Source organism: Helianthus annuus, chromosome 8, assembly GCF_002127325.2.
Source record: "Helianthus annuus cultivar XRQ/B chromosome 8, HanXRQr2.0-SUNRISE, whole genome shotgun sequence".
In the NCBI taxonomy this organism is placed as follows: Eukaryota; Viridiplantae; Streptophyta; class Magnoliopsida; order Asterales; family Asteraceae; genus Helianthus; species Helianthus annuus.
Genome location: NC_035440.2, coordinates 8,926,776 through 8,952,737, shown reverse-complemented (window position 1 = coordinate 8,952,737; position 25,962 = coordinate 8,926,776). Strand labels below are relative to the sequence as shown.

The 25,962-nt window shown below is 36.4% G+C and overlaps 2 protein-coding genes across 2 annotated transcripts; both read left to right on the top strand.

The window, feature by feature from the left end:
* The first annotated feature begins 16,116 nt into the window (after nt 1-16,116).
* LOC110871970 (uncharacterized protein At1g66480) lies at nt 16,117-19,039 on the top strand. The gene is made up of 2 exons (XM_022120735.2): nt 16,117-16,838; nt 18,626-19,039. The coding sequence occupies exons 1-2, from the start codon at nt 16,275-16,277 to the stop codon at nt 18,677-18,679; spliced, it is 618 nt and encodes a 205-aa protein (XP_021976427.1). The 5' UTR covers nt 16,117-16,274; the 3' UTR covers nt 18,680-19,039.
* Nucleotides 19,040-23,797: 4,758 nt separating this feature from the next.
* Nucleotides 23,798-24,605, top strand: LOC118480910 (calsequestrin-1-like). Its single transcript, XM_035975895.1, has 2 exons — nt 23,798-24,112; nt 24,186-24,605. Exons 1-2 carry the CDS (start codon nt 24,089-24,091, stop codon nt 24,603-24,605), a joined length of 444 nt encoding a protein of 147 aa, XP_035831788.1. The 5' UTR covers nt 23,798-24,088.
* The last annotated feature ends 1,357 nt before the right edge of the window (nt 24,606-25,962 follow it).

The window sequence follows — 25,962 nt, the reverse complement described above, 5'->3', positions numbered from 1 at the left end:
TACCGCGAGGTGTGTGACCGACCAGGATCTAGCCACTAATCATCTTGAACCAAACATTTAAAATTTATAAAAGCATCACTAACAACATGATTAACGATAAAGTTTTAATTGTCCAAAACACAGTTTATGTTGTAGCTGAAAAATAAAGTTAAAACCCAACAAAAAGTTAAAAACCACAAGTTTAATAAATGTTTCAAAACGTAAAGTTTTAACGAACCACACCACTCCAGCAGTTTGCAACGCCCGTTCACAGCTGTACCTACTAACCTGCAAAGCATGCAACTACGTGTAAATAATAAAGTTTGCGAGTTCACAAATTTTAGTTTAGCAAAGTAAAGTTCACAAATGTTTTTGGTTTATGTATGACTCGGCTAGCTAACTCTCATCACATGACTAAACTGTGTACCGAATGCTGACATTTCGTTTATGCCCTCATTAATGTCTATCCACATTAATGCAAGAGTGAAGGTTAGAAGTTCGCGTCCGGACTCTAGCACGGTGTGAGGTTTGTCAAACCTAATAGCGCTATCAACTAATACCCCGCTTATGCCCACTCGACAATCTAATCAGTAAAATGTAGGGACTTTCATGATAGAGTTTTTCGTTCAGTCCAAGTGTACTACTCCACTTCCTGTGGATAGTATGCTTGAGTGGTTCTAACAAGGAACGCGTGTGTAGCCCCAACCAGGGCTACCGTAAAAAGTGTTGTCCCAACTAGGATGCATGCTTTTGGAAAAAGGTTGTGAACTCACCTTAGTTTGCACGACAGTAAGCTTGAAAGGTGATCTGGAATAATCTCTTACTGATATGTTTACCGTTTCGATTAGTTTAATTTATGAATTCCTACACGTAGTCTAACACATGGCCATAGAATCACGTTATCATACAATTACTCGTTTCGGTAAGTTTGTGCATATGATCATATCATTCCAACACATTCATTCTCACCTACTAATGTTCCTAGTAACAATTAACACCTTTTGATAACATGTAGGCACATTTAAAACGTTCAGAAACACTTTCAGCTCATTGCAGTTTTATGTCAGATTTTATGCAGTTTTTCGAAATTTATTTAAAATGCTAAACGAACTCAGAAAATCATGATATTTTAACAAAACATGTTACTTAGTCCCCGAATACTAGTGTTTTTTTCTCATGACCTGAATCTTTACATAAAAATTATTCTTTACACCTATGTCTGATTTATAACTTTCTGATGACAATTTACGCCAAAAAATCATTTAAAATTCATCGTTCAGTCTTTTTACGAGATTTTTGTGATCACCTGGAACTACCTGCAGTAAAAATTTTAAATCATAACTCAATTCCTACATTGAGTTATGACATTCGTAATAGGCTGCAAATTCTGACAGAAAATGAAGCCTGAATCTTTGTTACGAAAAAATTCATTAAAAAATCAAATCCCATCAAAAAATTATGATTCTAGTGGGATTTGAAGCGTATTTCAAAACACTACATTTTAGACTCAAGAAGAAGTGGATTTGGTTGTGTTTTGACCTTGTTACAGCCAACACAAGTTGGATGTAAAGATTTGGACAAAATCTGTTTACTTTCAGCTCTTCCCAAAAACGTGTTTATGATCTTGTTTACCCCAAATTTGACCGGTACATCATACATGACCCCAAATACATCAGATTCAAGAACCAAGTATCATCAATATCAAGTTATAATCAAAATCGTAATTTTTAAATCATGAGAAATATCAAAATTGATCAAGAAAACTTACTTGTAAGCGTTAAAGGGCATTAAAATCAATCCAAAAAGCCACCAATTGCAAGATCCAAGCAACAAATCAAAGTGGAATGGTATTTTGATGGCATAAATTTCGAAATTATGGTGTAGGTGGGGCTTCCATACGTATTTGGGGGTTTAGGATTGGGTTATGATTTTTTAACTAATTAAAACCCATGGGTGAGCCTTTTGGTGGCTTTTGTAACTTTTGGCGGCCCTTTCTAGCTAACACAAGCCCATCAAACCATTTTTACTTATTTTTAATAGCCCAAGTCTCTAAAAATAAAATCCACTAGTTTGTTTATAAAAATAAATATTTTTATAACGCTGGATCACACAAAAACGCACATTGTTCACAATTACGAGAAACAACCAACAAGTAGTCCATGTAATCAAATAACATATAATTCCACTCAATTATATTATTATTTATTTGTTTGCAATACTATATCCATGTTTCACCGACGTTCGGGGTCAGATTTGTGTGCAGTTTGGTAATTCGGTTGATTCGTCGATTTATTGTTACGTGGGTGTTCGTGTACTAACTGATACACTTAACCAACCAATATGAAGTGAAATGTTATATTGCATGTTTTAAATCATATTAAAAATAACAGAGTTAACCTGAAAAATCTCAGTTGTCACATGCAACTTTTTATAGCTATTCACGAACCATGTTGTAAGAGGCAAACCTTCGATTTCTAACCATACCATTCTATCCTTTACACAATAAAACATGATTACATATTTGAAGTATCCAGATTAGGAGATGCCCTAACAGAAGAAGAAAAAACCCTTATAATGAAAGTAATAAAAAAAATCCTTAATTTAAAGATACAAAATTTGTTTAAAATATGCACCTTAAATTAAAGAACACATACCAACTCTTTCATATTCTCATCTCATCCATCATCATCCTCACCAGCTACGCCGTAGAATGAAGTTGCTGCAAAGAACGGTCTTCATCAAACATGTGCAATCAAGATTTTACTAAAAATATATAAAAAAGATTCTAGAAATCTATACATATATGAACGATTAACAGATTAAACATTATTTAAAGCAAAAAATATCAAAACAACATCGTATTACTACAGCAAAAGATTTGACCGACAAAATCATAATCTATTCGACAAATCTATACATATATGACAAATTTGTACTTATATGAACGATTAACGTTAATTAAATATTTATTGAAACCAAATAAATAAAGGAATCTCAAATTACACCATTAACAATTTGAGAAAAACTTACCTAGATAATTCCTACTTTTGAGTTTTAGGGTTTTGATGAGGAAAATGAAAAGAAGTGGGTAAGTGTCGGGTAAAGTGTGCATGTGTATGATAAAAGAAGATAAAAAGTTTAGGCAGCAATTGAAGAAAAGGAATAGCCTTAGAAGTCTGCAAGTGGCCAAAATTATTTTGTTTTATTATAATGTATAGATTGCATCTTCTTTTTAAAATGTCATGTAGTTTAATAAAACATGAGATTTTCACCATAAATCATTTTAGGGTTTTATATCTATATTTTATACCAAACTAACACAAAAGTAATATTTTTACATAACATTTAGATATTTGATATTTTTCTTAATAATATTCACCAAACTAATTTTACTTGTAAAAGTTTTGAGAAATAACACCTTTATTTTCCAACAAAATCATCAAACTCCCAATACTAGTACAAATCCATGGTATACTTTTTTATTTAAAAAAAATCACCTAAATATACATATTAATGTCCATAATTTTAACACTAGTGGGAAAGCTCGCGCGTTGCGGCGGGTATCCCGACTAATATCATATTCATTTATGATATGTATTATAAATGTTGACTTTTAAGCATGAAGTTTGTTAGTTACAAAACCTAACATAGCACTCTTATCTTACAAAACGAAACATGTGAGTTATGATAAATTAACTTGAAATGCGTAACAATGGTTGGATGAAAGAACAAATATCGCATATCACCTAGGACTGATTAAAATTAACTGGAAATCAGTATCATAAATGAAACCTAAAGTTAAGATGTAATCGTTGCTGGCCTACACTTTACATGGTTTGTTTCACCTGGTTTATCTTTTAAGTATTGTGGTATTATCATTAATATATCAATTCACGAATTGCATAATTGACATAAAAACCAAGAATACAATAGTTGGTAAACGAGATAATAAAAGTGGAAATCATTTCCAAACTGAACCTCAGTTTCTTTTTTCATTTAGTTATTTGTTTTTTTTTTTACTACTTTAGTAGTAAGCTTGTTTATTTATTTAATTTTTTAATATGGACTTCCCAGTTTGTTTGTATAAAAAAGTGATCATATGATTTCGAGCCAAATGGCCCAAAAATGTACTAAAATACTTAAAGGTAAGAAGAAAAGGTAGTCTGAAAGTCATTGACAAATTATTTTAAATCTGGGGACCATAGTAACCACGTCGAACGAGATAGTATGATCAATATAAATAAACTTTGAATTTCTCCTTGATTTCGTCCATACTGGTTGTCCACCGTTCATCATCCTCTCAATCTTCTTGTTCGTTAGTTTGCTGGTGAGCTGGGGTGTTTAGTGGTGTAGACGTCGTACCAATACATCTACGGGTCTTCTCTATTTCTTTGATTATGTTGTATGTGTGTGTGGACGTTGCTAAGAAACCATTTTTTTGTTAATACAAATAATGTGGACTGTGTATACGCCGTAAACTAAAAGTTGTTGTGGGTGTACCAGGTGGGTTTTTTTTTTTTTGATTTGTTGATGAATCCTTTGGTTGATGACAATCACTTAAGGATGGTTCAGTGGAAGCCGTACTTTTCCCTTTGTTATCATCCTTGACTTGTGGGCTTGTTGTTTCAGTGGTACCTACGTATTATGAATGTTAACGCATGCAATACAAATTATTTGTATACCTATTTTTGTTTAGAAGTGTAGTGGGCGCTGTTGATGTACCTGACTTCTCTGAAATGAAACTAAGTTATCGGCTACAGAAAACAAAATCTGTCTAACCCATTGATGATTCTAAAAGGTCTGTGTAATATCTTTTATGTGATCGTAAAAAGGATGGGCATTTAGAAGACGAGATAGACAAAGGCTTGAGGTGGCGGTTGCGTTTGGTTGCCGTGTTGTCTTTTCCGGCTTAACTAAGATGAGAGCACTTCTCATTGGTCTTGGACCACTACAATTGAACTACTCAATGGAAGATGGTGGCCGTTGAATCCAGAAAATAGGAACGATAGTGCTAGCGGTTGTGTTAAACTGGCGAGCAAAGATGAAGGTTGTGGTTGGATCTGATGTGATAGCTCAGATGACTTCACACAATTGCGGCAGTACTCCAATTCAAAGATGTCGTGATTAGACGTCGTTGAGTTAACAAGATGGTGATGCTATCCGGTCATGGAGGTTACTTATGCCAGAAGATGCAACATTTGCAGGTTTGGTTCGATATTGATTTTAGAACCATTTCAAACTGAATTGATTCACATGACGGTGTGTTTCTTTTTTATATATAAAAAAACTTTCATCAAAGTGGTTATAACGATTTATTTGATTCTCAATGATAGCCATTTAAGCAAGATCGGTTACGACACTTGATAAAATGAAACGGATTATTTAAGTTACACTGCATTCAACAAAAAGAGTTAATTCCAATTATATGATTATTTATTGATTTATTTGAGTTTTCAATTCCACGAGGAGTTTGGTTTTGATCACTTGTTATATAAATATATGTTTGAAATATTATTAATTTTATACATTTATCTGATAATCATAAAATGTTGATGAGTAGTACTAATGAAAATTTTTTATACATTTATCTTAATTATAGGTTACAAAGGTGCCGAAATCACTAAAATGCCCCTAAAGTGTCTTAAATTTTTGGGAAATGCGCAAGTTTACCCCCTCTAAAATAGCTTGGCTCTCTTGTATATGTTGCTTCAAAATGTGTACACAATGTAAAATTACCCAAAGGGTAAAAATCCTAGTTCTCTTAATAAGGTAGTATATAAGTATTAATTATTTATATTTATACATACTCTTAAATCATGAAAATCTCAAAGGTTGCATGTCTAACCTTTAATTTAATCAATTAACTCCTTTAATTATTATAAAACTTTTATTTAATTCCTTAATTAAATTCAATTAATGGAAGACATAAGTGGGCATGGATTCCATGGATGAAATGTCTAGATTGCCTTCAAAGTGTCTTAAAACTTTGGACAATGTCCAAGTTTCCCCCCTCTAAAATGACTTGCTTCATTTGTACATGGTGCTACAAGATTTATACCTAGGCAAAATTACGAAAAGGGTATTATAGATATATGTATACTTGTGTCTAAGAATCTAAATACACACATATTACTTGAGTTTACGATTGACAACATAAACTTGTATATTTTAGCAAAACTTCTAAGTAAAATACATAAAACACTAACACGTGATTCTTGTAAAAACTCTTGTATTCCATCAAGTATTTCTAACAAAACCAAGATGTTTAAATGTAAGTTTTCATAATTTCTTAAGTTTTAGACAAACATAATGACTTATGTGAACATCTATATTCAAAATTAAGCTTGTAATCATTATAAAAATAGGCTTAGGAAGGTGAATACCCACTTAAAGAAAGCAAGGAGAAGGAAAATATTAGAAAGGAAGTACTTGAACTTGAACACCACACTTGAATCTCCTTGTACTTCCCTCGATCTTAAACAGGATTATAGTTTGTGTGTGTTTTAAGTGTTGATTTTAGGCCAAGGGAAAGTCGAGAAAGTGAGAGGATAAGAGTTAAGTGTTTGTGTGAAGAGTTTGAATCTTGAAATGTGAAGGATGTTATTTATGTATGGGGGAAGGTATGATTGTTACTTATAAAATCAAATAACGTTGTATGGAGGGGGGATGTATGGCCGAAAATTCAACATTATTATGGAATTCACTTTTAATTGGTTTCGGTTTCTTTAATTAGTTTATTATATTTAGTAAAAGATTTGTTGACTGATTTCATACCAAATAAGAACTAATGGTAGGAGTAATTTAGATTAATCAGCAAAACTTGATTGTACAATAAAAATTAAGGCCACCATGCAAACTTGTGTAATCTAACTGTAACATCTTATCCATTACACTAACTAATGTTACCATTTTACCTATAAAATAACAATGTATTTGTTTTAGGTTATACGAGTAAAATCTTCTTGGAAGGTCACTCATCATGGATTACTTTAATTCAAGCACGACTAACTATATATGAAGTTTTCTCTCATGATCAATTTGTCGAAAAAGCGTTTGGTTATATATAAGGTCAAACATTTCTTAGGAACCCAATTAATGTGAGGTTTGTCTTGGATGTTATAGTCACCACCTTAGGGTGGAGGGAGTGGTTGCGGGGAGTGGATCGGGGAGTGGGGTTTACTGTGACGCCTCACAAAATCGTACCCAATAATGTGAAGACACGTGTCATAAACCCTAAATGGGTAATAAGTTGACTTTGAAGGACTAAAGATGTCAAACAATGAAAAGATGCATGTGGAGGGACTAATAGTGTCAACGACCTTCGGGTAGTCTACATACGAACCGGGAGCCTTAGAATAATTATTTACGCTCCTATATATGGCCATTATTTGACTAAAGTTGGCTCTCGATAAGTTACAAGACAATAATAGAGATTATACAAGTCAAGGGGACAAATGTGTAAAGTTTTTAAATTTCTCCCGCTGGTCAGATCGTATACGAACCGTATGAGGTTCTTCCTTATGGTCCGTAAGGATTGTTACTAGGCAGAAAAATTGCTTGGCTGCCACACAAACAACCAAAACGAGTCAGAACTATTACCAGGGGTTGTTAGCTATTTTGGGACACGTAAGAGGACACTTGTTAGCCTCCCATGACACCCCTGAACACCTGGTAGCAACATGAGACACCTCCTTGCACTATAAATAGGTGCCATACGCCCATACTCCTCACTTCTTCCTTGCTCATTCAAAAATCATTCTCTTTTCTCTAGCTTGGTTTCTCTGAGGTTCCTGATAAAAAAGGAAGCTCTCCATAGTTCAAGTTTCGAGCTAGGACCCTTTGTAAGTATCCTTAGCCACTTTAGTTCGGTTTTTGTGCATTTAAAAGCCGAAAGTCAAAGTTACCGCAAATCGGCTTTGACTTTCGGTTTAGACCTAAACGGTCCAGCCATTGTTCGAGGCGAATATGGCTACGTAATTTGGTAGGTGTTAATCCCTCAAAAGGGCATCTCCTAATTACCACGTTTACTTAGCTAATTGTCGGGTCAAAGTAATTTACATAAAAAGTCAAACGGGTCAGTTTTTAAATAAATTCAAATCCGATAACGTAAAGGTTATAAAATATGTTTTATCACTTTAATAACTTTGTAAACATTGTTAGAACATGTCTAAACATGTTCAACCCGACAATTCTAAGTTTAGGCTCGGTTCGCAACCGAAAGTCGCAAAAACTTAACTTTTGCTTTGACTTTCAGTTCTGACCCGAATTAGCTTATTTCCTTTATGTATTAAGGTTCCTTTGTGACCATATTATGTTGTAGTATAACCCTCTGAGGTTATATTACATGGTCACCTAGTAATATGAGTTTGTTTACTCTTTTCCATTATTATGCTAAATGTTGACTATTATGCCCTTTTAGTCAAAAATGAGATTTTTAACATAAACAAGCATGCAAATGAATTACATTCTGATTAGTAATATTATTTAACATATTTTGGCATTTATATTCTGGTCAGAAACTGAAGTTATATAATAAATCGTAAAACATGCTTTTATTAGGACTAAAATACTCTTTTGCATGCAAATTAGGTCTTAAACATAAATTGGACTCAAAACTCTTTACCTAATGTTGTGATATCATTTTTAGGGATTATTGGAATGTCGGGTCAGGTTATACACTGACCTTAACCTTGGGTTTTTGTACAAAGCTTATAATTGACGATAATACCCTTTTTGCGAATAAAATGAGTTTTACATATAATTAACATGCAAAACCTTTTGCTATTGATCGAATATGAAAAATAAAATATTTTGACCATTCAAGGCTGGTCAAATTCTCAGAATCACTTAAACTTTGCAATTATCGTCAAATATCGGCTTTTATGCTAAATAGGTGCATAGTATGGTTTAAAACCATATTTAGCACCCAAGACTTATTACTTACTGATTTTATAAATGATTTTTCATATTTTTCCAGTAAGTATAAGTCATGAACTCAGAATTCCAATTATGTCCCTAAAAACATATGTGAAATGACCAAAATGCCCTTTCAGGGCATAGTTTGGCCATAAATGGTAAACCACACATATATATGATATCCTACTATTAATATAACATAAATTAAATATTTTTACAGAAGGTTTATGACCAGAACCTCAGTTTGCATGTAAACCCCCTTTTATAAATCATAAGAAGACCAAAATGCCCTTATGAGGCTTAATTCGGTTTTAAAATCTTTATGGGCATAATTGTTGATATCCTACTGTTTTCATAACATATTTTAAGCATAATAACAAATGGAACTTGTATATGACTCATCTGGTTACCCGTTTATGCTTATACGCGTTCGGTACGGTTTATGTAACTAGTTTGCATAAATTAGCCGAAACGGGTTTAACCTATTCATTTAAATTTCAAAATCCAAAATTTATTTAGTTTACCCACATTATACAAGTCTCCATACTTGTTGGATCTAAATTACATTCCAATCCGGTCATCGCTTAATCTAGCGTTTCGTACCGTAAATCATCATTTAAACTAACCGGTCTAAGTCTACGACTTAAATAAAGCCCATTAGTAATCTAATAGATTAATAAAACCTTCGTCCAGATTAGGAAGCCCCGGTAAAAGCTACCATCACGAGTCTAAGTACTTTATACGACTGATTAGATAGATCATGCCTTTAGAAACTCAGGTAAATATTTTTAACTTATTTTTCCTTATACAGACTTGGGATATGGTTTAATATTACCGCTTGGTCGGGTATGGGATCATTTAATCGGATTGTGATTAATAATTCATATAACCCGTTTTAATCCGTTTTGTTTGATAACATAAACATTAGGGGTTAATGCGACCGTGTCCTGTATATCCTTGGCTCATTTAATTGCAAATGGCCACAACTTAAGCTCGGGGTGTAGGCATACACCTGACGGTTGCGTATGTAAAAAGATATACCCACATTGTTAGGGATAACTCCTTGTGGGTTTATATTAGTGGTGTGTCGGTTAATCATGTCTCGGCTTCTATACCGGGCCCTAAATGTATGACAAACATTTAAATCTGTATACAAGATTATAATATAATTGTCCCAAGTTATAAAAGAATATTTGTGCCTTGTGCATCCAAATCAATTTTCATAAACATTTTCAAAAGAGTCGGTTAATTGTATTTACCAGTGTAAACTGACGTATTTTCAAAAGACTAAGTGACAGGTACTACACGTACTAGGCTGGGAGCTTCTGAGCATTAAGTAGAGGATCTTACAAGTTCGTAATGCCTTAAATCTGTTGAATATGTTTTGTATTATATTTAGATCCGCCTGTGGATCCTTTCTTTACAACCGTCTGTATATTCTTTTATTCGTACTTTGAACTTTCGGTTTGTAATAGTAATGTACCTTCCAAGCCTTCCGTTGTGCTATAATTGTATATAATTGACTATGATGATATCAACTACGTCACGATACTCCCCATCGGGCCCACCGGTTTGTGGTTAAAATATCGGGGTGTGACATTTATCGAGTGGGGAACCATTGCCGGTGTTGGAGTGGTGATCGAAGAAGAGGAGAGAGGTGGTGTGGACGGTGACTACTTACCGGCTCGGTGAAAAAGAGAAATGTGGGAGAGAGAGGGTTAATGGTGGGCCCCAACCCCTTTCAACCAATCACATTTTTTTTAAATTTGTTACCACTTTCCATGTATTTGACCATTGCTAGTGATTGACTGCAAAATGGGGAGTGGAGTAAGGACTTGACATGACATGACATTATTGGTTAGAAAATTGTTTAAACACTCACCATTTAGTGACCACTCCCTCCACCCTTATGACTCACTAGTTTATAGAATTTTTATTAGACCATGTGTAGTGGGGCATTATGGGGCATTATAGGGCAAAAAAAACGTCCCCTTCACCATTACATAGGGCATTATAGGGGAAAAAAATGCTTTGGCGTTTTAATGAAAACGCCTAATATCAATTGTGGAAGGTTTGAACGGGTTTGACTACCCAATGAGAAAATACTATGTTTTTTTTTTGTTTAATGATTGGTAGGGGCATTATAGGGCATTATGCCCACTACACCACTTTTGCTATAATGCCCAAGTGTGACTAGGATGCCACATGTCAGATAATGCCCCATGGTGGGGGCATTATAAATTGTTACCACTACACATGGTCTTAGTTTGTTTTTGTTAGTTTCATAATTATCTTTCATTCTCTTATCTTTAAATTACTAAAAAAATGAGTGACCATAAGTATCGGCAAATTTATGATGTACCAATCTTGAATAGAGAGTATCTGGGATTGAGTTTATCAATTGTTGGTGATATTGGGACTAAAAAACAATCTATAAAGTTCTTGTAAAGACCTTATTTAGCACTGTTACTTAGTCTTTGAAGCTTGTTTGTAGGTGAAGAGATCGTGGACGAATTTTTAAGTCTCATACTACTTGACTAACAAAACTTTCTTGGGAGAATCAAACCTGCAACAGGTTAATATTTTGCGACCGATTTTGGCAAATATATATATATATATATATATATATATATATATATATATATATAGGGTAGGGATATGGTAAAAAGTGTTTAAAATGTGAGAAGGCTAAGAAGTGTTTTAAACCATTGGATATTTGATCTAATGGTTGAGATCAATAAAGTATAAAAATGTAAATTGTGTTTTAATTAGAGGGACCTTATGTAAACTTGGAGGGCAATAGTGTCTTTTTCAATGTTTCAAATATGGTAACCGTATCATACACAACCAAAAACACCTACATTCACTCATTTTTCCTTAAATATCGGAATTAATGACCAAGATCTAAATCGGAAGCCTCTTTGTTTTATATAAGATTCAAGACGTGGTGTTTTACGTTTAGAAGAACTGTAATTAGATTCAGATGTTTAAAAACACACTTGAATCATAGTCAATTTATCCAGATGTTTAAAACACCACGCCATGAATCTAATTACAGTTCTTCTAAACGTAAAACACCACGTCTTGAATCTTATATAAAACAAAGAGGCTTCCGATTTAGATCTTGGTCATTAATTCCGATATTTAAGGAAAAAGGAGTGAATGTAGGTGTTTTTGGTTGTGTAGGATACGGTTACCATATTTGAAACATTGAAAAAGACACTATTGCCCTCCAAGTTTACATAAGGTCCCTCTAATTAAAACACAATTTACATTTTTATACCCTATTGATTTCAACCATTAGATCAAATATCCAATGGTTTAAAACACTTCTTACCCTTCTCACATTTTAAACACTTTTTACCATATCCCTACCCTATATATGGTGGGAGTTGGCTACAAAGTGGATTTTTCCTACAAAGTGTAGGAAGTGTTTTGGTGATGACATGTGTCGTCTCTAGTATTTTAATAAAAGGGTATAATTGTACTTGACTAAATAAGTTATTTATGGTAGATATAATTATAAATAACTAATTGTGATATTTATGGAAACTCGGTATTCTAGATCCATGATTGATTCAGCTATGTACACCACATAATAACATCTTTTTTCTCACATTCACCTCATCCTTCATCTGAAGTTCGCAAACGTAAAACACATTAACTAGTTCTTGACGTTGTAATTAGTTCTTGAGGTTATGTTTTATTAGTTTATGGGTTCTTCACATTGTGTTATATCAGTTTCACAATAAAACATAGCATCCTTCATGTCATATTCATCTCATCCTCATCCGATGTTCAAAACACAACACATTAATTATTTCTTGAAACTGTGTTTATCAGTTTCTAGTTTCTTCACATTGTGTTTTATCAGTTTTCGGTTTCTTCACATTGTGTTATATTAGTTTGACAATAAAACATAGCATCCTTCATGTTACATTCATCCTATCCTTCATCCAAAGTTCGAAATACAGTACTAATTATTTTTTGACGTTGTGTTTTATCAGTTTCTAGTTTCTTCACATTGTGTTATATCCGTTTTCACAACAGCATCCCTTAGACATAGAACACACCAATATCTGAAAACACAAACACACACAACATTTTAACTTACAAAAAAACACAACCCATCTTTATCTATGATTTTAGAAGATTTTGGTAGGTTGTTGAGTTTATGGAAAAAGAAAGAGAGATAGGAGAGAGAGAAAGGGAAATTCGCGAGATTGAAGGAGAGGTTTAATGAATGGCAGTTATTTCCTTTTCTAAAACATACTAAATGACTTTTTTGATCTATATCCAATGTTGCAGAAATCGGTCTAGGCGGCCGATTAATCGGCGCCTAGGCGCTAAGCGGTGAGTTACTGACTAATTTTTAGCTAGTCGGTCCAATTAGGCGGATATGGTCAAAATCGGTCTTAGGCGGTCAAAATCGGTCCCAGACGGTCAAAATCGGACTAATCGGTCCATGTTTTACAGCCCATTAAACACAAAATTTGACCCATTTTTGAATCTGGCCCATTGTTTTACAGCCCAAATATTACTTATAAACCTATTTTAACATTTAATTTTAGGTATTGTAACATTTAACCCCCTCTATCTTTCACTAGTTTACATATGGTTCCTAAACTTTTAAATTTATTAATAAAAAGTATAAAGTTATCTCCTAAACTTGTAAATTTATTAATAAAAAGTATAAAGTTATCTATATATATAAAAAAATTTGTAAAATTATATTTAAAAAGTTCAATCCGATTAATCCCGATTAATCCCTATTAATCCCAATTAATCCCTAGGCGGTACCTCACCGCCCGACTAGCGCCTAGCGCCTTCTACAACATTGCCTATATCAATTAATTCATACCCTATTTTAAAAGAGAAATATTACTAAAATACCACCAAGATGATCTCAACCATTAAAAACACTCATCCAATGGTCCAAAACACTTCCTACACTTTATAGGAAAAACACACTTTGTATAGCAACTCCACCCTACATAGGTATATACATGTGAATATATATACTAGTTTAATACTACTGATAATGATGTACACAAAAAAGAATACGGGGGACCGACTAGAGGGTCTTCCAACGTCGTTAAAGAACGCAAAGAAATAGTTAGGACGCAAAGAAAGTAGGAACCGGTCAATTTCAATAAAAACAAACCTCTGATGTAAATTTAAAGGGACTATTTTTGTGTATATCTTTAAGTTCTAGGTAGCGGATGAAGAAAACCAAAGTCAAATAGCAGATATTATATTATATTATGAATAGAATCTACTGCACATTTGTCAAATTCACACCGTGATTAACGTTTCACCCTCCATATCCCTCTCCACCTTTCACGGGTGACGTCATTTTTTAAGAATTAAATTCTTGTTGCATTGTTTAGGTTGTTAGGGATTAAGGCCCCATCCGTTACATCAGTTTTGAAGGGTAGTTGGATGTTCATATCATAATGAAAATACAATAATTGCATTAAGATTTCAATTTTAACAGCTTAACCAACAATCTTATTGTCGTTAATTTGAGTTTTCTGTAGTTGGTATAGCCACTTGCTAGCCCGTTTTGATTTATATATGATATTATTTTACTTAAAAAAAATTTTAAGATATGTTTTGACATATATAGGCGTCAAAGAATCGTGCGAAAAAAAAATGACACGGAATCACACACCTTATGAGATATAGATATCATGTCGTTTGAAACGGCAAAGTCAATCGTTTTTTTCACGTCATGACACTAGTTTCAATATAGTTTCAGAATTGAGGATCGTGGGATTTACGTTATCAAAGAATGACGTGAAACATAATTAAAAACTTGATGAGATCTAGATTATCATATCATTTAAAAGATAAAATTATATGGTGACACGTGTCATTGTACTATTGTATAACGATTTAAAATTATCCGATTTCAGCTTATAGAATAATTTTTCGTTCAAATCGCTATTTAAGTATTGAATCACTTTAATGATTATGAGCATTAATCTATGGTAATAATCACTTGAAAGTACAAGTTCCGTATGGAAAAAGATGCAAATAAACAACACTCTACCTTTTGACTTTATATAGAATTGGAGTGCAAAAATAAATTTGTAGTGGGATGTATGATTGGGGGTTGAACTTTAACCCAAAAACATATCATGCTTCCATAACTAATTTGCACCGAAAGATGAACTTACTATCCCCCCAACCTTCAACTGGAATATATCTTTGTTCACATTGACAAACCAAATTACCAACTCTAATTTAAAGAAAGACTATTACTTAATTAATTAATCGATCAATATAATATTAACAAATCTATTTGATAAAACACTTTACAAGGGGGAAAGACAATAAAAATAACCTTTGTAGTAAACTATTAAATCATGACGAGATGTTAATCCCATCAAATATATTTTTTTTAAAAATAAACTTTAGAGATAGTAACCTATTCCTTAGGGAGTTGGGATGTGATATTTATAGAGTAGCTTTTGTTGTTTTCTTACCAAAATTATTGATAAGATTATAAACAAGAGTGTTACTATTTATACAATAAAAGTTATCGTGTACCGGCTGGTTTTCGATTTAGTTGTTTGTATCTATAAAGTTCTTCGTGCTTAAATCGGTTAGTATTTAACTAGGATAGAAACGAGAGTATTACATGAGTTTAATTAACTAGATATTAAATGTAGTTAATAATGCAGATTTAGAACTTATAAAATGATAGGATAGATACCAGAGTATTATATGAGTTGAATTAATTTAATTAGATATTAAATAGTTAATAATGTAGAGTTAGAATTTATAAAACGATATTTTAACATAAAGTATGAATTTATTTACATAAAAGGAAATATTAACTAACTAGTATTGAAAATTAAAAAAAAAAATTGTTTTACTACTATTGCTTTTTTTAATTAATTAGTTTTTTAAATTTTAAATTAAGAATTAAAATATGAAAGGGTAAATAAAAGATGCTAAAAAATCTTAAATTCATAAAATTATAACACCTGACGTAATTATTTACTTATTTTATTTTATAAAGTACATGTTATTATCCATATATTAAACTATATAAATATTATTTTATTTATATATGCATGTTTTATCGTTACGCTAGCCGCTAGAAATCAAAATCGTAAATCTGAATGGGCAAAGTCAAGTTTTTATACCCTTCAAATTACTAGAAATACTATTATAACCATAAAATAAAGGTTTGCACTCTTTATTTGACCCTAACAAAAAAACAAAAGCACCTATATATTCATCCATTCCCTCTCCTACCCACCATTCTCCTTTTGTTCTCTTACGTTTTAAACTTTATCACAAAACAAAACTCCCATAACCCAAAATCTCAATTTCCAAATTTTTGTATAAAAAAAGTTGATATAAAAATGGGAAATAGTTTTGGAACCAAAAGCAAAACTACAAAAATCATGAAAGTAAATGGCGATGTGGTAAGATTCAAAACTCCGGTTAATGCTGGAGATGTGATCAAAGAATACCCGGGTCTTGTATTATTGGATTCGGAAATGGTGAAGCATTATGGCGCCCGAACCAAGCCGTTGGAGCCGCAAGAAGCGCTCAAGGCTAAGCGGGTTTACTTCTTGGTTGAGATGCCTAAGCTAGATGAAGATAAGGTGCCAACAAGGAGGGTCCGGTCGGGTATTAACATGAGTGCGAAGGAACGGCTTGAGAGCTTGAAGTTGGCTCGTAGGTCGGCGTCGGATTTGACGTTTATGAAATCTTCGGGGATTATGGTGGAGAACGGCGGTGGTGGTGGTGGTGTTGATCCGTTGAGGGTGAAGTTGAGGTTGCCGAAGGCGGAGGTGGAGCGGTTGATGAAGGAGAGTAAAGATGAGGCGGAGGCCGCGGAGAAGATTATGAAGCTTTGTATGGAGCAGAGTGGCGGCGGTGTTGGTGGCGCTGGCGATGTAACAACGAATAAGGGCCGTAGGGTACGTTTTTTATTTTTCTTTTTTTATTTACGTAAACACATCTTCTAAAATCCACTCTTAAAATTTACTTGTACATTTTCTTTTTGTGAGATTTAAATTTTAATAGGAATAAATAACTCTTGTTACTAGGTCAACAGGTTGTCGGCATGTTTATAAGTTTATTTATTTAATAGTAAAAACGTTTGATAAACATAGATGACTCATGACTCGATCCGCGTAAGCGTAATTTGTTTCCATTTTGAATTTGTCTACTCAAAAATATTATTTTCTTAGCCTACCTTCATTTATAATATAATAAAATATTAAAAAAATAATTATTAATATTAATATTCACAAATAGACAAATATAATCTAATACTAATTTTGTTTTAATATTTGATTGGTCCTTAGTTTAATACTAATTTTGTTTTAATATATGATTGGTCTTTAGTTTTAAAATTGTCACGCTTTTAGTTTCAGGACATAGAATGTAATTCAATGCCAAACCAATACGAACTCAAAAACCGAAGAGAACCACGTAAACGCTTGTAGATAGTATAATCATATGTTGTACCAGAGAAAAACGATGGTGTTTATAAAAAAAAAAAAAAAAAAACCAATCTTAGATTCACATCTTAGATAATAGATACAAATGTTATTGTGGTTATTATAGTTCTTGATTAAAATTAGAAATTATTGTGTAGCGAACATGCATCAAATTTTAATGGTCGTTTTTATTTCTCTTGGGTTTCTACTTCTGCACAAATATCATGTTTTAATCTTTGATATATTAATAGATGAACTCACTAGTAAAATTGAAGTATGAACTCAAAAAGATTTGTATGGACCAGAAAGATTCCATAAATATTGGTGGGACATACTAGAGGGTGTCCAGAGGGTCATTTAACCTTCTAATTTTTTACTAGCAAGATTTTTATTATTGTTGTTTTCTTGTAGTTTAATGTAAACTTTTAAATATGTTGAGTTATTATTTAATAAATTGATTGCAAAATAATCACCATAATGTCACGTAAAACATAAGTTTGATATATTTTTTAATAATATTGCATGTGATTGAAGATTTGAAGTACCAAGTCTCGTAGTAACATGGCCATAATTGGTGACTTGTCTAACGGCTCCAGAACGTTTAGTTACCATTACTTTTATATTTTCAAACTTAAATTGTCAAACAATTATTAAACTCACATATTTTCTTCATGATTTCATTCATCAACTTTTTTTGACTTTAAACGTCATATAAGTTATTTGATTGATTCTAGTCATCCCCAAAAAAGTATCTCTTAATAAATAAAACATTTTGCTAGTGATCGAGTTTACCGGTAAATTATTAGGAATAAGTGAATAACCATTGACATATATATCGTCTTATTTTTTGTGTCTTATCTTGTTTAATCAGTATTATAAACTTATACTACACAATATAATACAATACAATGTTAGAAAGTGTTTTACACTACACATGTTTTAGCTTTTACCCCATATTTTAGCTTTTGAGACTTAAGGCATTTTTAGTGGTCAAAATTTTCTTGCTCTTTATATTATTGCAAAATTTAGAAAAGTTTGAATAAAGTGCACATATACTTGGTCAAAAAAACAAAAAGTCACGTCTTACTAAATTGATTAAATAGCATTAATATCGTGGAAAATTTCAACCAAATACTCTCAAGTACGTCGTTGTCTAGGGAACACGTTAATCGTTTGAAGATTATTATTTTCAATGATAAATATATATTTTTTGAAGCATATAGAAAAATATTAAATTAAATTATATTTTCTTTGTTTTGCAGAAAAGAGTGGGATTTAGCGAGGAATTGACTGTGCTAGAACACAAATGGACGTAAAAAGGTTAGCCAGCAAACGACAGATCAACAAAGAAGAGCGTTTTTGCCTCTCTATCCTCATGTATATTATTCATATTATTTTTTTTAGTACAAGTTAGTATTTTAGTCGTTATATTTGTAATTTCATTCTAACATATATTCGTAGAAGTGATTTTATCTATTTTTCTTTATTATAAGGATGTGTTAGTGTAATATAATACCATGGATTATTATGTTATACATACAATACAATCTTATAATAAAGATAAAATAAGTATGAGACAGAAAGGTATACGAAGAGAACTACTCACTTGAATACATACAATTGTTAGTTGAGAATGAAATTATAAATATAACGTTCTTTTTGTTTTTCTTTTTAAATTAGCTCTCTGGTGTTGGGGAATTAATTTTTGTAATTTTATTCTGATCAATATATTTCTGGTCTAAGTTTTCATGTCTGATTATCCTATTTATATTTTGTTTGGGTGTCGAGAAAAATATAGTAAACGTTATTTAAGTTTATTATGTAAGATTATAGGTTTCATCTTTTTTTTGTTCAAAAGTCAAGCTGAACATCGTTTATGTTAATTTTTTGTAACATTTTAAATCCTTTACACTAATTGTCGTTAAAGACACTTGTTAATTTTTTCAAAATGACAAATTTATCCTTCCCCTTAAATGACCAAATCTGTAATTTTCATAATTGTTTTTTTTTTCTTTTGATTTTTTAATTCTTTTTAACTTCTTTTTTTATGTTTTTGTTTTCAATCACTTCTATTTTATAAATTACTTTTTGAGTTCTTGTGTTTTAGTGGTTTTAACTACTTGAGTCCAAAATAAAAAAGTTTAACGCCCTGAGTCCCTAACATTTATTTTATAACGTTTTGAAGAAACAGTGATCTAATTAGGGAGTTAATTAGATTGGTTTATGTTCCTTTCATGATGGTTAATCTTCCTAAGGATATTTGAGCTCCGACTTGGTAATCTGACCCTGCAAAACAGAACACCGTTACTCGTTAAGAGGGGAATGTGGGGGTTTCCCTCTTAACCAGGCTCCGGCGTGAGAATAAGCGACTACTTTGAGAGTAATTAAGTGCTAAGAGTGAGAGTAGAGGGAATAGAATGTTTAACCTGTGGAATGAGGTCTCTATTTATAGCCGGAGAGGTGTAAGGGGTTATGGGCTGATGGGCCTTGGGCCGGAAGCGGACAACAAAACGGATATGCTCTTTGTCTCACTGGCGTCGACCGCTTAGTGGCTTCTAGACGTTCATCGGTGCTGGCGCACCTTGATTGGAGCCACGTGTCATTGTTGTCGGCCTTGTTGTCCTTCTGTCATCAGCAGACAAGTGGAGATCGTGGGACAGTTGTCTCCGTCCTCTGATTGGTGCCACGTAGGCGTCCTTGTGTACTTCTCGTCAGGCGATCGTGGCGCACGATTGTCCAGAGCCTGCTAGACGCTCATTGGCTCCTTTTACTGCCACTTGTACCTTATGTACCACTGCGGGTAGCTGTGCGCTTCCCTACTGAGTGGCTCTTGTTGGACAGCAAACTAATCCGCGCGGGGTTAGTATGCTCATTTGTTCCATTTTTATGCTAAGTGCTGATATCTGAGCCTTTTGTGGGCCTTGCCTCGCGCGGGATAAACTACAACTTGTGTAGGTCGCGCGTGGATATTATTAATAAGTTTTCTGAAATAAGGAGTATGGTTCCGCGCGCAACCTGGGCGGAGGTTTGCGCGACTTTTTGGGACCATACCCCTTCAAGTCCCCCCAGTCCAGTGCTGCACCATGCGCAACGCAAGTGGTTGGAGCTCTGGACTTAATAAAAATAAGAGAAATAAGTGTAATAGGGGAAATGTTCTTTTGATCCTGATTGGTGTGGCGCATGTGGAAAATGTTGTTTTCAATTGCGCAGGTACCAATGCAGGTCTTTAGGGATTGTCGTTTGTCTGATCAGGCGCGCAGGTTTATTGGAGGTGACGTGCAGCTTGCGCGGCTCATGTAACTTCTGCATGAAGTTACTTGCAATTTTTATGGCGGGAAACTTCGAAATTTGAATTTCTGACAAGTTGGTGGGATAAGTCGTTGAGTGCGACGTTTGAGTTGACCTCTGGCACGGGTGTCATCATGCCGTCTGCGGCGGTTGCACTTCGTGTCAGGAGAGTGAGGCCCACGCGCGCGTGGTAACCGTCACCCCTGGTTTTCCGCTTGACGTGGCAGCCTCTCGTTGGTTAGCCTAGCGGCGAAAGCGGCACGGTTACCCATCGCATTAAATGCGATGGGTATATATATCCGAAGAGAGGTGAGAGATTCTCACTTCTCTTCGTTGCCTTCTTATTCTCTCTCAACCTCTCTTTGAATCTTCAAAGTTGGTTCTTCACATCTTCAAGATTTCTGCAAATCTTCAAGTTTTTCTTCGAGTTTTTTCCAGATTAATTCTCTAATACGATGAGTGAGGAACATCAAGAAATTGCTGCTGCTGAGGAAGGTCCAGTTCCTGTCCTCAAATGGGATCTAGGTCTCTTCGAACAGATAGTTCGGAGTTTCCGATTTCCACCGGAGTGGGATGCCCGGTATCCGGCTCAGGGCCAGACCGCGACTGATGCACCACCGGGTTATATTACCCTATATGAAGATTTTTTCCTTCAGGGTAACTTTAGGTTACCGGCTACAAACTTCCTGGGGCATATTCTTCATTACTACAACTTCCATCTGTCACAGATGAGCCCACCTGGGATGGTTAGGGTTCGTCATTTCGAATTCCTATGCCGATCTCATGGCATCGAGCCGTCGGTAGAGAAGTTTCGGGCCTTCTACCAGTTGCAGAGGACGATGGGTTTTTTCTCGTTTGCAAGCCGTGGTGCGGCGAAGAAGATTCTGCTAAACCCCCCCAAGAGTTTCCATGACTGGAAACCCAAGTTTTTCTTCATTCGTGAAGAGGTGTTGCCGATTGCCATTCCCTTCCGGGATTGGACTGAGGCAATACCGAAGGAAGACCTTCCGATTCCTAAGAAGGCCCATTGGTATCAACAGCTGACCCCAACCCCAAATCGAGTGTTTGGGGAAAACGTTTTGGTCGCGGCTAAGATGAGTGACCAGTGGTCACCCAACAGTAGGGAGGTTCCGGTGTTGAAGATCGGTGGTCAAGGTTTGTTATCTCTTTGTTCTTTTTTGAAGTAGCTTGATTTAATTGTTACTTACTTATGTTCATGTTTAGAGGCGCAACTCTATCAAGCTGCCTTCTCCACCTTTGGTGGTTCCATGGGCGTGCGCCCCTTGCGCGACGATGAAGAAAGCTGGTATGACCAGATTAAGGGCAACCTCATGTTTCCGGTTGAAGGTGGCTTTGCTTCGCCGCCAACCGCTACTGAAGGTGCGCAATATCCTAAACCTCGTCCTTTGCGCTCTGTGACTTCTGCTGGGAAAGAGATTCTCTATCTTTCCAGCGAGGAGTCAGTAGGGTCTTCCAACGGCGAGCTAAGTTCGTGGTCTAAAATCTTTGCAGGTGTGTTGCGCGACCTGGGGATTGACCCAGAGGAGAAGAAAAAGAAACCCCTGAAGAAGAAGAAAACCAAGGTCGATCCGGAAGTGACCAGCAAGGGTACTGGCCCGAGTCGCGCAACTACTGCTGCTGTCAAAGGTACTCTCCGCCTTCGTCAAAGTGACTTAGATGATTATGTAATAATCAGCGATTCATTTGAAGGCTTGTCGCGTACAGCTAAGGCAAAAAATGGTGCAGGTGGCTCGAAAAGCTCTGGGAGCGCGGGTTCTCGTAACCCTGATGCTGGCGCGACCCCTGAAGATGATGAGGCGGAAGAAGAAGATGCGGCAGCCCAACTGATTGGCAGGAAGAGAGGTAGGAGCGAAACCACGGCTGGAGTGGCTTCCGCGCCTACTGCTGTTGTGCTTCCCGTGGTTGGGAAAACGAGCAACTTGCGCTCGTTGTATAAATTTTCTCCGGGTATGTTCTTTGCTTCTCTTCTTAATACTTTTCTCTCTGCTTAAATGTACTTGCATTATTTTGGCAGAGATCAAGAAGAAGACCCCTGAGAAGGGTGTCACGTTCAGTGAGGCTGCGTCGAAAAGGCCGAAGATTACTATCAAGTCCTCTGATACTGCTGCTCTGGACGCCGCGAAGGCTGCTGAGGCACAGCGAAAGGCGGAGGAGAATCAGAGGAAAGAAGAAGCAAAGAAGAGGAAGATTGAGGAGGAGAAGAGGAGGAGGGATGAAGAAGAGAGAAAGAGGGAGGAGGAGAGAAAAAGGAAGGCGGAGGAGAGGGTGGCCGAAGCGGCGAAGAAGAGGGCCCTGGAGGAGTTAGAAAAGAAGAAGGCTATGGAGCAGCCTGTTAATGTTCAAGGGCCTGAGGTTACAAACCCTACCCACTCCGCGCATGTCATTACTTCTAAGGGTGCGGGTCGATATGCTTCAAGCAGCGCGAGCTCTGGTGGTGCAGGTGGTTTTAACCCAAACGTGATTGGGGCGAAGGATACCGTCGGCGATATCTACTATAAAACTTATAATGAAGAAGAACGCGGCGATGCTCCTCACCAAGCCCCTTGGAGCTTAAAGCAAAAAGATACATTTCATGAATTTGCCCCTTGCCGCGAGTGGTTTTTGAATTCGTTTACCCCTGCAGAAGTTAACCGGCAAAGGGCGAAACCCCATGAAATGTTATATCGCACCTTTATACTTGGAGAGGCCAACGCTCGTGCTGCCAATCACCAGATAGTTCGTGAATGGCGAACAATGGTTAGAGAGCGCGCCGACTGGGAGGCTTATCGTGAGCGCTCGTTAAAACGTATTGCTGAGTTTGAAAAGTCCAAGGCTGCTCTTGGTGAGGAGAGAGCCAAATTTGAAGCCGATAAGAAGGCCGAAGAATGGGGCCGCGAGGGCTTGCAAAAGAAACTCCACAATGTTGAGGAGCAACTGGCCAAAGAGAAGGCTGAGTTTAAACGTATTTGTGCCCAAGACAACGAGCGCGCTTACGCGGCTCGACAGAAGGTTGTTGATCTTGAGGCTAAAGTTGCTGATTTGACATCGAAGGTAGAGGAGGCGCAAGGAGAGAAGGCTGCCAAACAGCAGATGGAGGTTAGTTTATTTGTTTTCCTTTATTCTTGCTATGTTGTTAACAAACCGGCCTAAGTTGTTTTGTCGGCCTTCAGGTTGAGTTGTCTGAGGCCAAGGTGCAGCTGTCTAGCAAGGACAGAGATCTCCACGCCAAGGACGTTGAGATTGCGGAGCTCAAACGTCGCTTGAACGAGCAAATCGACAGATGTGAGTCGTTGGAGATCGACCTGGAGGCCGAGAGGGTTAAGGCTACTACGGCTGAGGAGGCGCGTGCTGTCAGCACTGCCGCGCTTAACGTGGCTCAAACCAACTACTCCGAGGCCCAAGGAATCGTTGACACGCTTGTCTCGGAGGCTGAATGGATGCGCACTCGTGGAGTAGCGCTTGTAAGTTTGTACTTCTGTTTTTTATGATTCCATCTGGTTAAGGGTTGTTCTTAACGCTTTTCTTTTGTTGAAGGTTGCCAACTCCATCCTAAATGCTGGCGAGCTCGATCGCGCCGTTGCTGCTCTCACGGATGCGGCGCGTGCGGTGGGTCATCGAGGAGGTTACTTGGAATGTGCCAGTCACGTTGAGCAGATACTAGGGCAAGAATTTGATGTAAGCCACTGCTCGGTGACTGAACGTGCTGATGCTGCGCTTGCACATGCTGAAAACTCATATGACAACCTTACCTTGCCTATCATGGATCTGGTTGTGGAATCTTTGAAAAAAGACGACTGGTGCCAGCGTCTTAAAGCAGTCCTCGACCCACCAGTTACCGTCGAACTGTCCGATGAAGAACCAGCTGGTGATGACGGCGGAGATGGAGATGATGATGGCGACGATGACGATGGTGAGGATGACGGAGATGATGATGGTGATCGACGCAATGAATAGAATAGGTTGTTAAATAAGTTGTTGATAGGCGTTTGTGCCTTATAATTGTCTTTTGCAACTTGATTGTAAATGTTGCGCTGTTGCGCAAGTTTATTATATGAATCGTTTTCGGTTTTTTCGTTGCAATTATTGCATTGCTGTCAAAACTTTGGTTAAATTAGCTCGAATAAATGGAAGTGTTTTTTAAGTAAAAAGTAACCGCCCGGTCTCGCGCTTTGTTCGCGGAGGACCTTGGAGGCGGTTCTTGTCAACAAATTTTTAAAATGCTGGAGTGTTTTCGCGCTAATCAAAAGTTTAGCTTGCATTTGTAACGAAAAAATGTAGTAGAAAAACATGTCGTATGTTTTCATTAAGTCTGGAATGGGCGCATAGGCCTTCATACATTAATTGTAATGGCGTCTAGCCGACATAGGAAAGTAAAAACGGGCGCAAGGCCGAAGTAAGTTACATATAACATTTGCGCAGTTGTTGCGCGTTCCAAGTTCGTGGTAAGATGTGGCCATCTAGGGTGCGTAACTTGTAGGCCCCTTTGCCTAGGACCTCGTGGATCAGGTACGGGCCTTCCCATTTAGGTGCCAACTTTCCTGGACGTTCCGCATTTGACGCTTCATTGTCGCGGAAGACGTATTCTCCTGGGGTGAAGGTACAGATACGGACCCTTGTTTTGTAGCACCTTTCTAGCTGGGTCTTGTACTTGGCCTCTTTGATTCGCGCGATTTCGCGCCTTTCTTCTAACAAGTCCAAGTCAAGGCGTCTTTCCGCTTCATTGTCAACTGTGTTGACCGCTGTCATGCGTGGTGAGGGTAGGCCAATCTCCGCCGGGATAACCGCCTCTGAGCCATAAACCAAGCTAAAGGGGGTTTCGCCGGTACTTGTTTTTGGCATTGTTCGATGAGCCCATAAGATGCTCGGGAGCTCATCAACCCATCCTCGTCGCCTTGTCCCCAATCTGGCCTTTACCCCTCGACAATGCATTTGTTCACGCTTTCCACTTGTCCGTTGCCTTGGGGGTGCGCAACAGATGTGAAAGTGTGTTCAATTTTCATCTCCTTCATCCACTTCTTGAGATCTTCCGATGCAAAGTTGGTGCCATTGTCTGTTACAATCTTGAGCGGGAGGCCAAATCTGCATATGATGTGCTCCCAGATGAACTTGCGCACAATCATAGCTGTGGTGGATGCAAGGGCTTTGGCCTCCACCCACTTTGTGAAGTAATCAATAGCCACTATGATGAATTTTACGGCGCCGGGAGCGTCCGGGAAGGGTCCCACCATGTCAATTCCCCACTGCTGGAAAGGCCATGCAGTGGATACGGGGATAAGATCGTTCTTGGGGCGCAGTGTTTTTGGAGAATGCC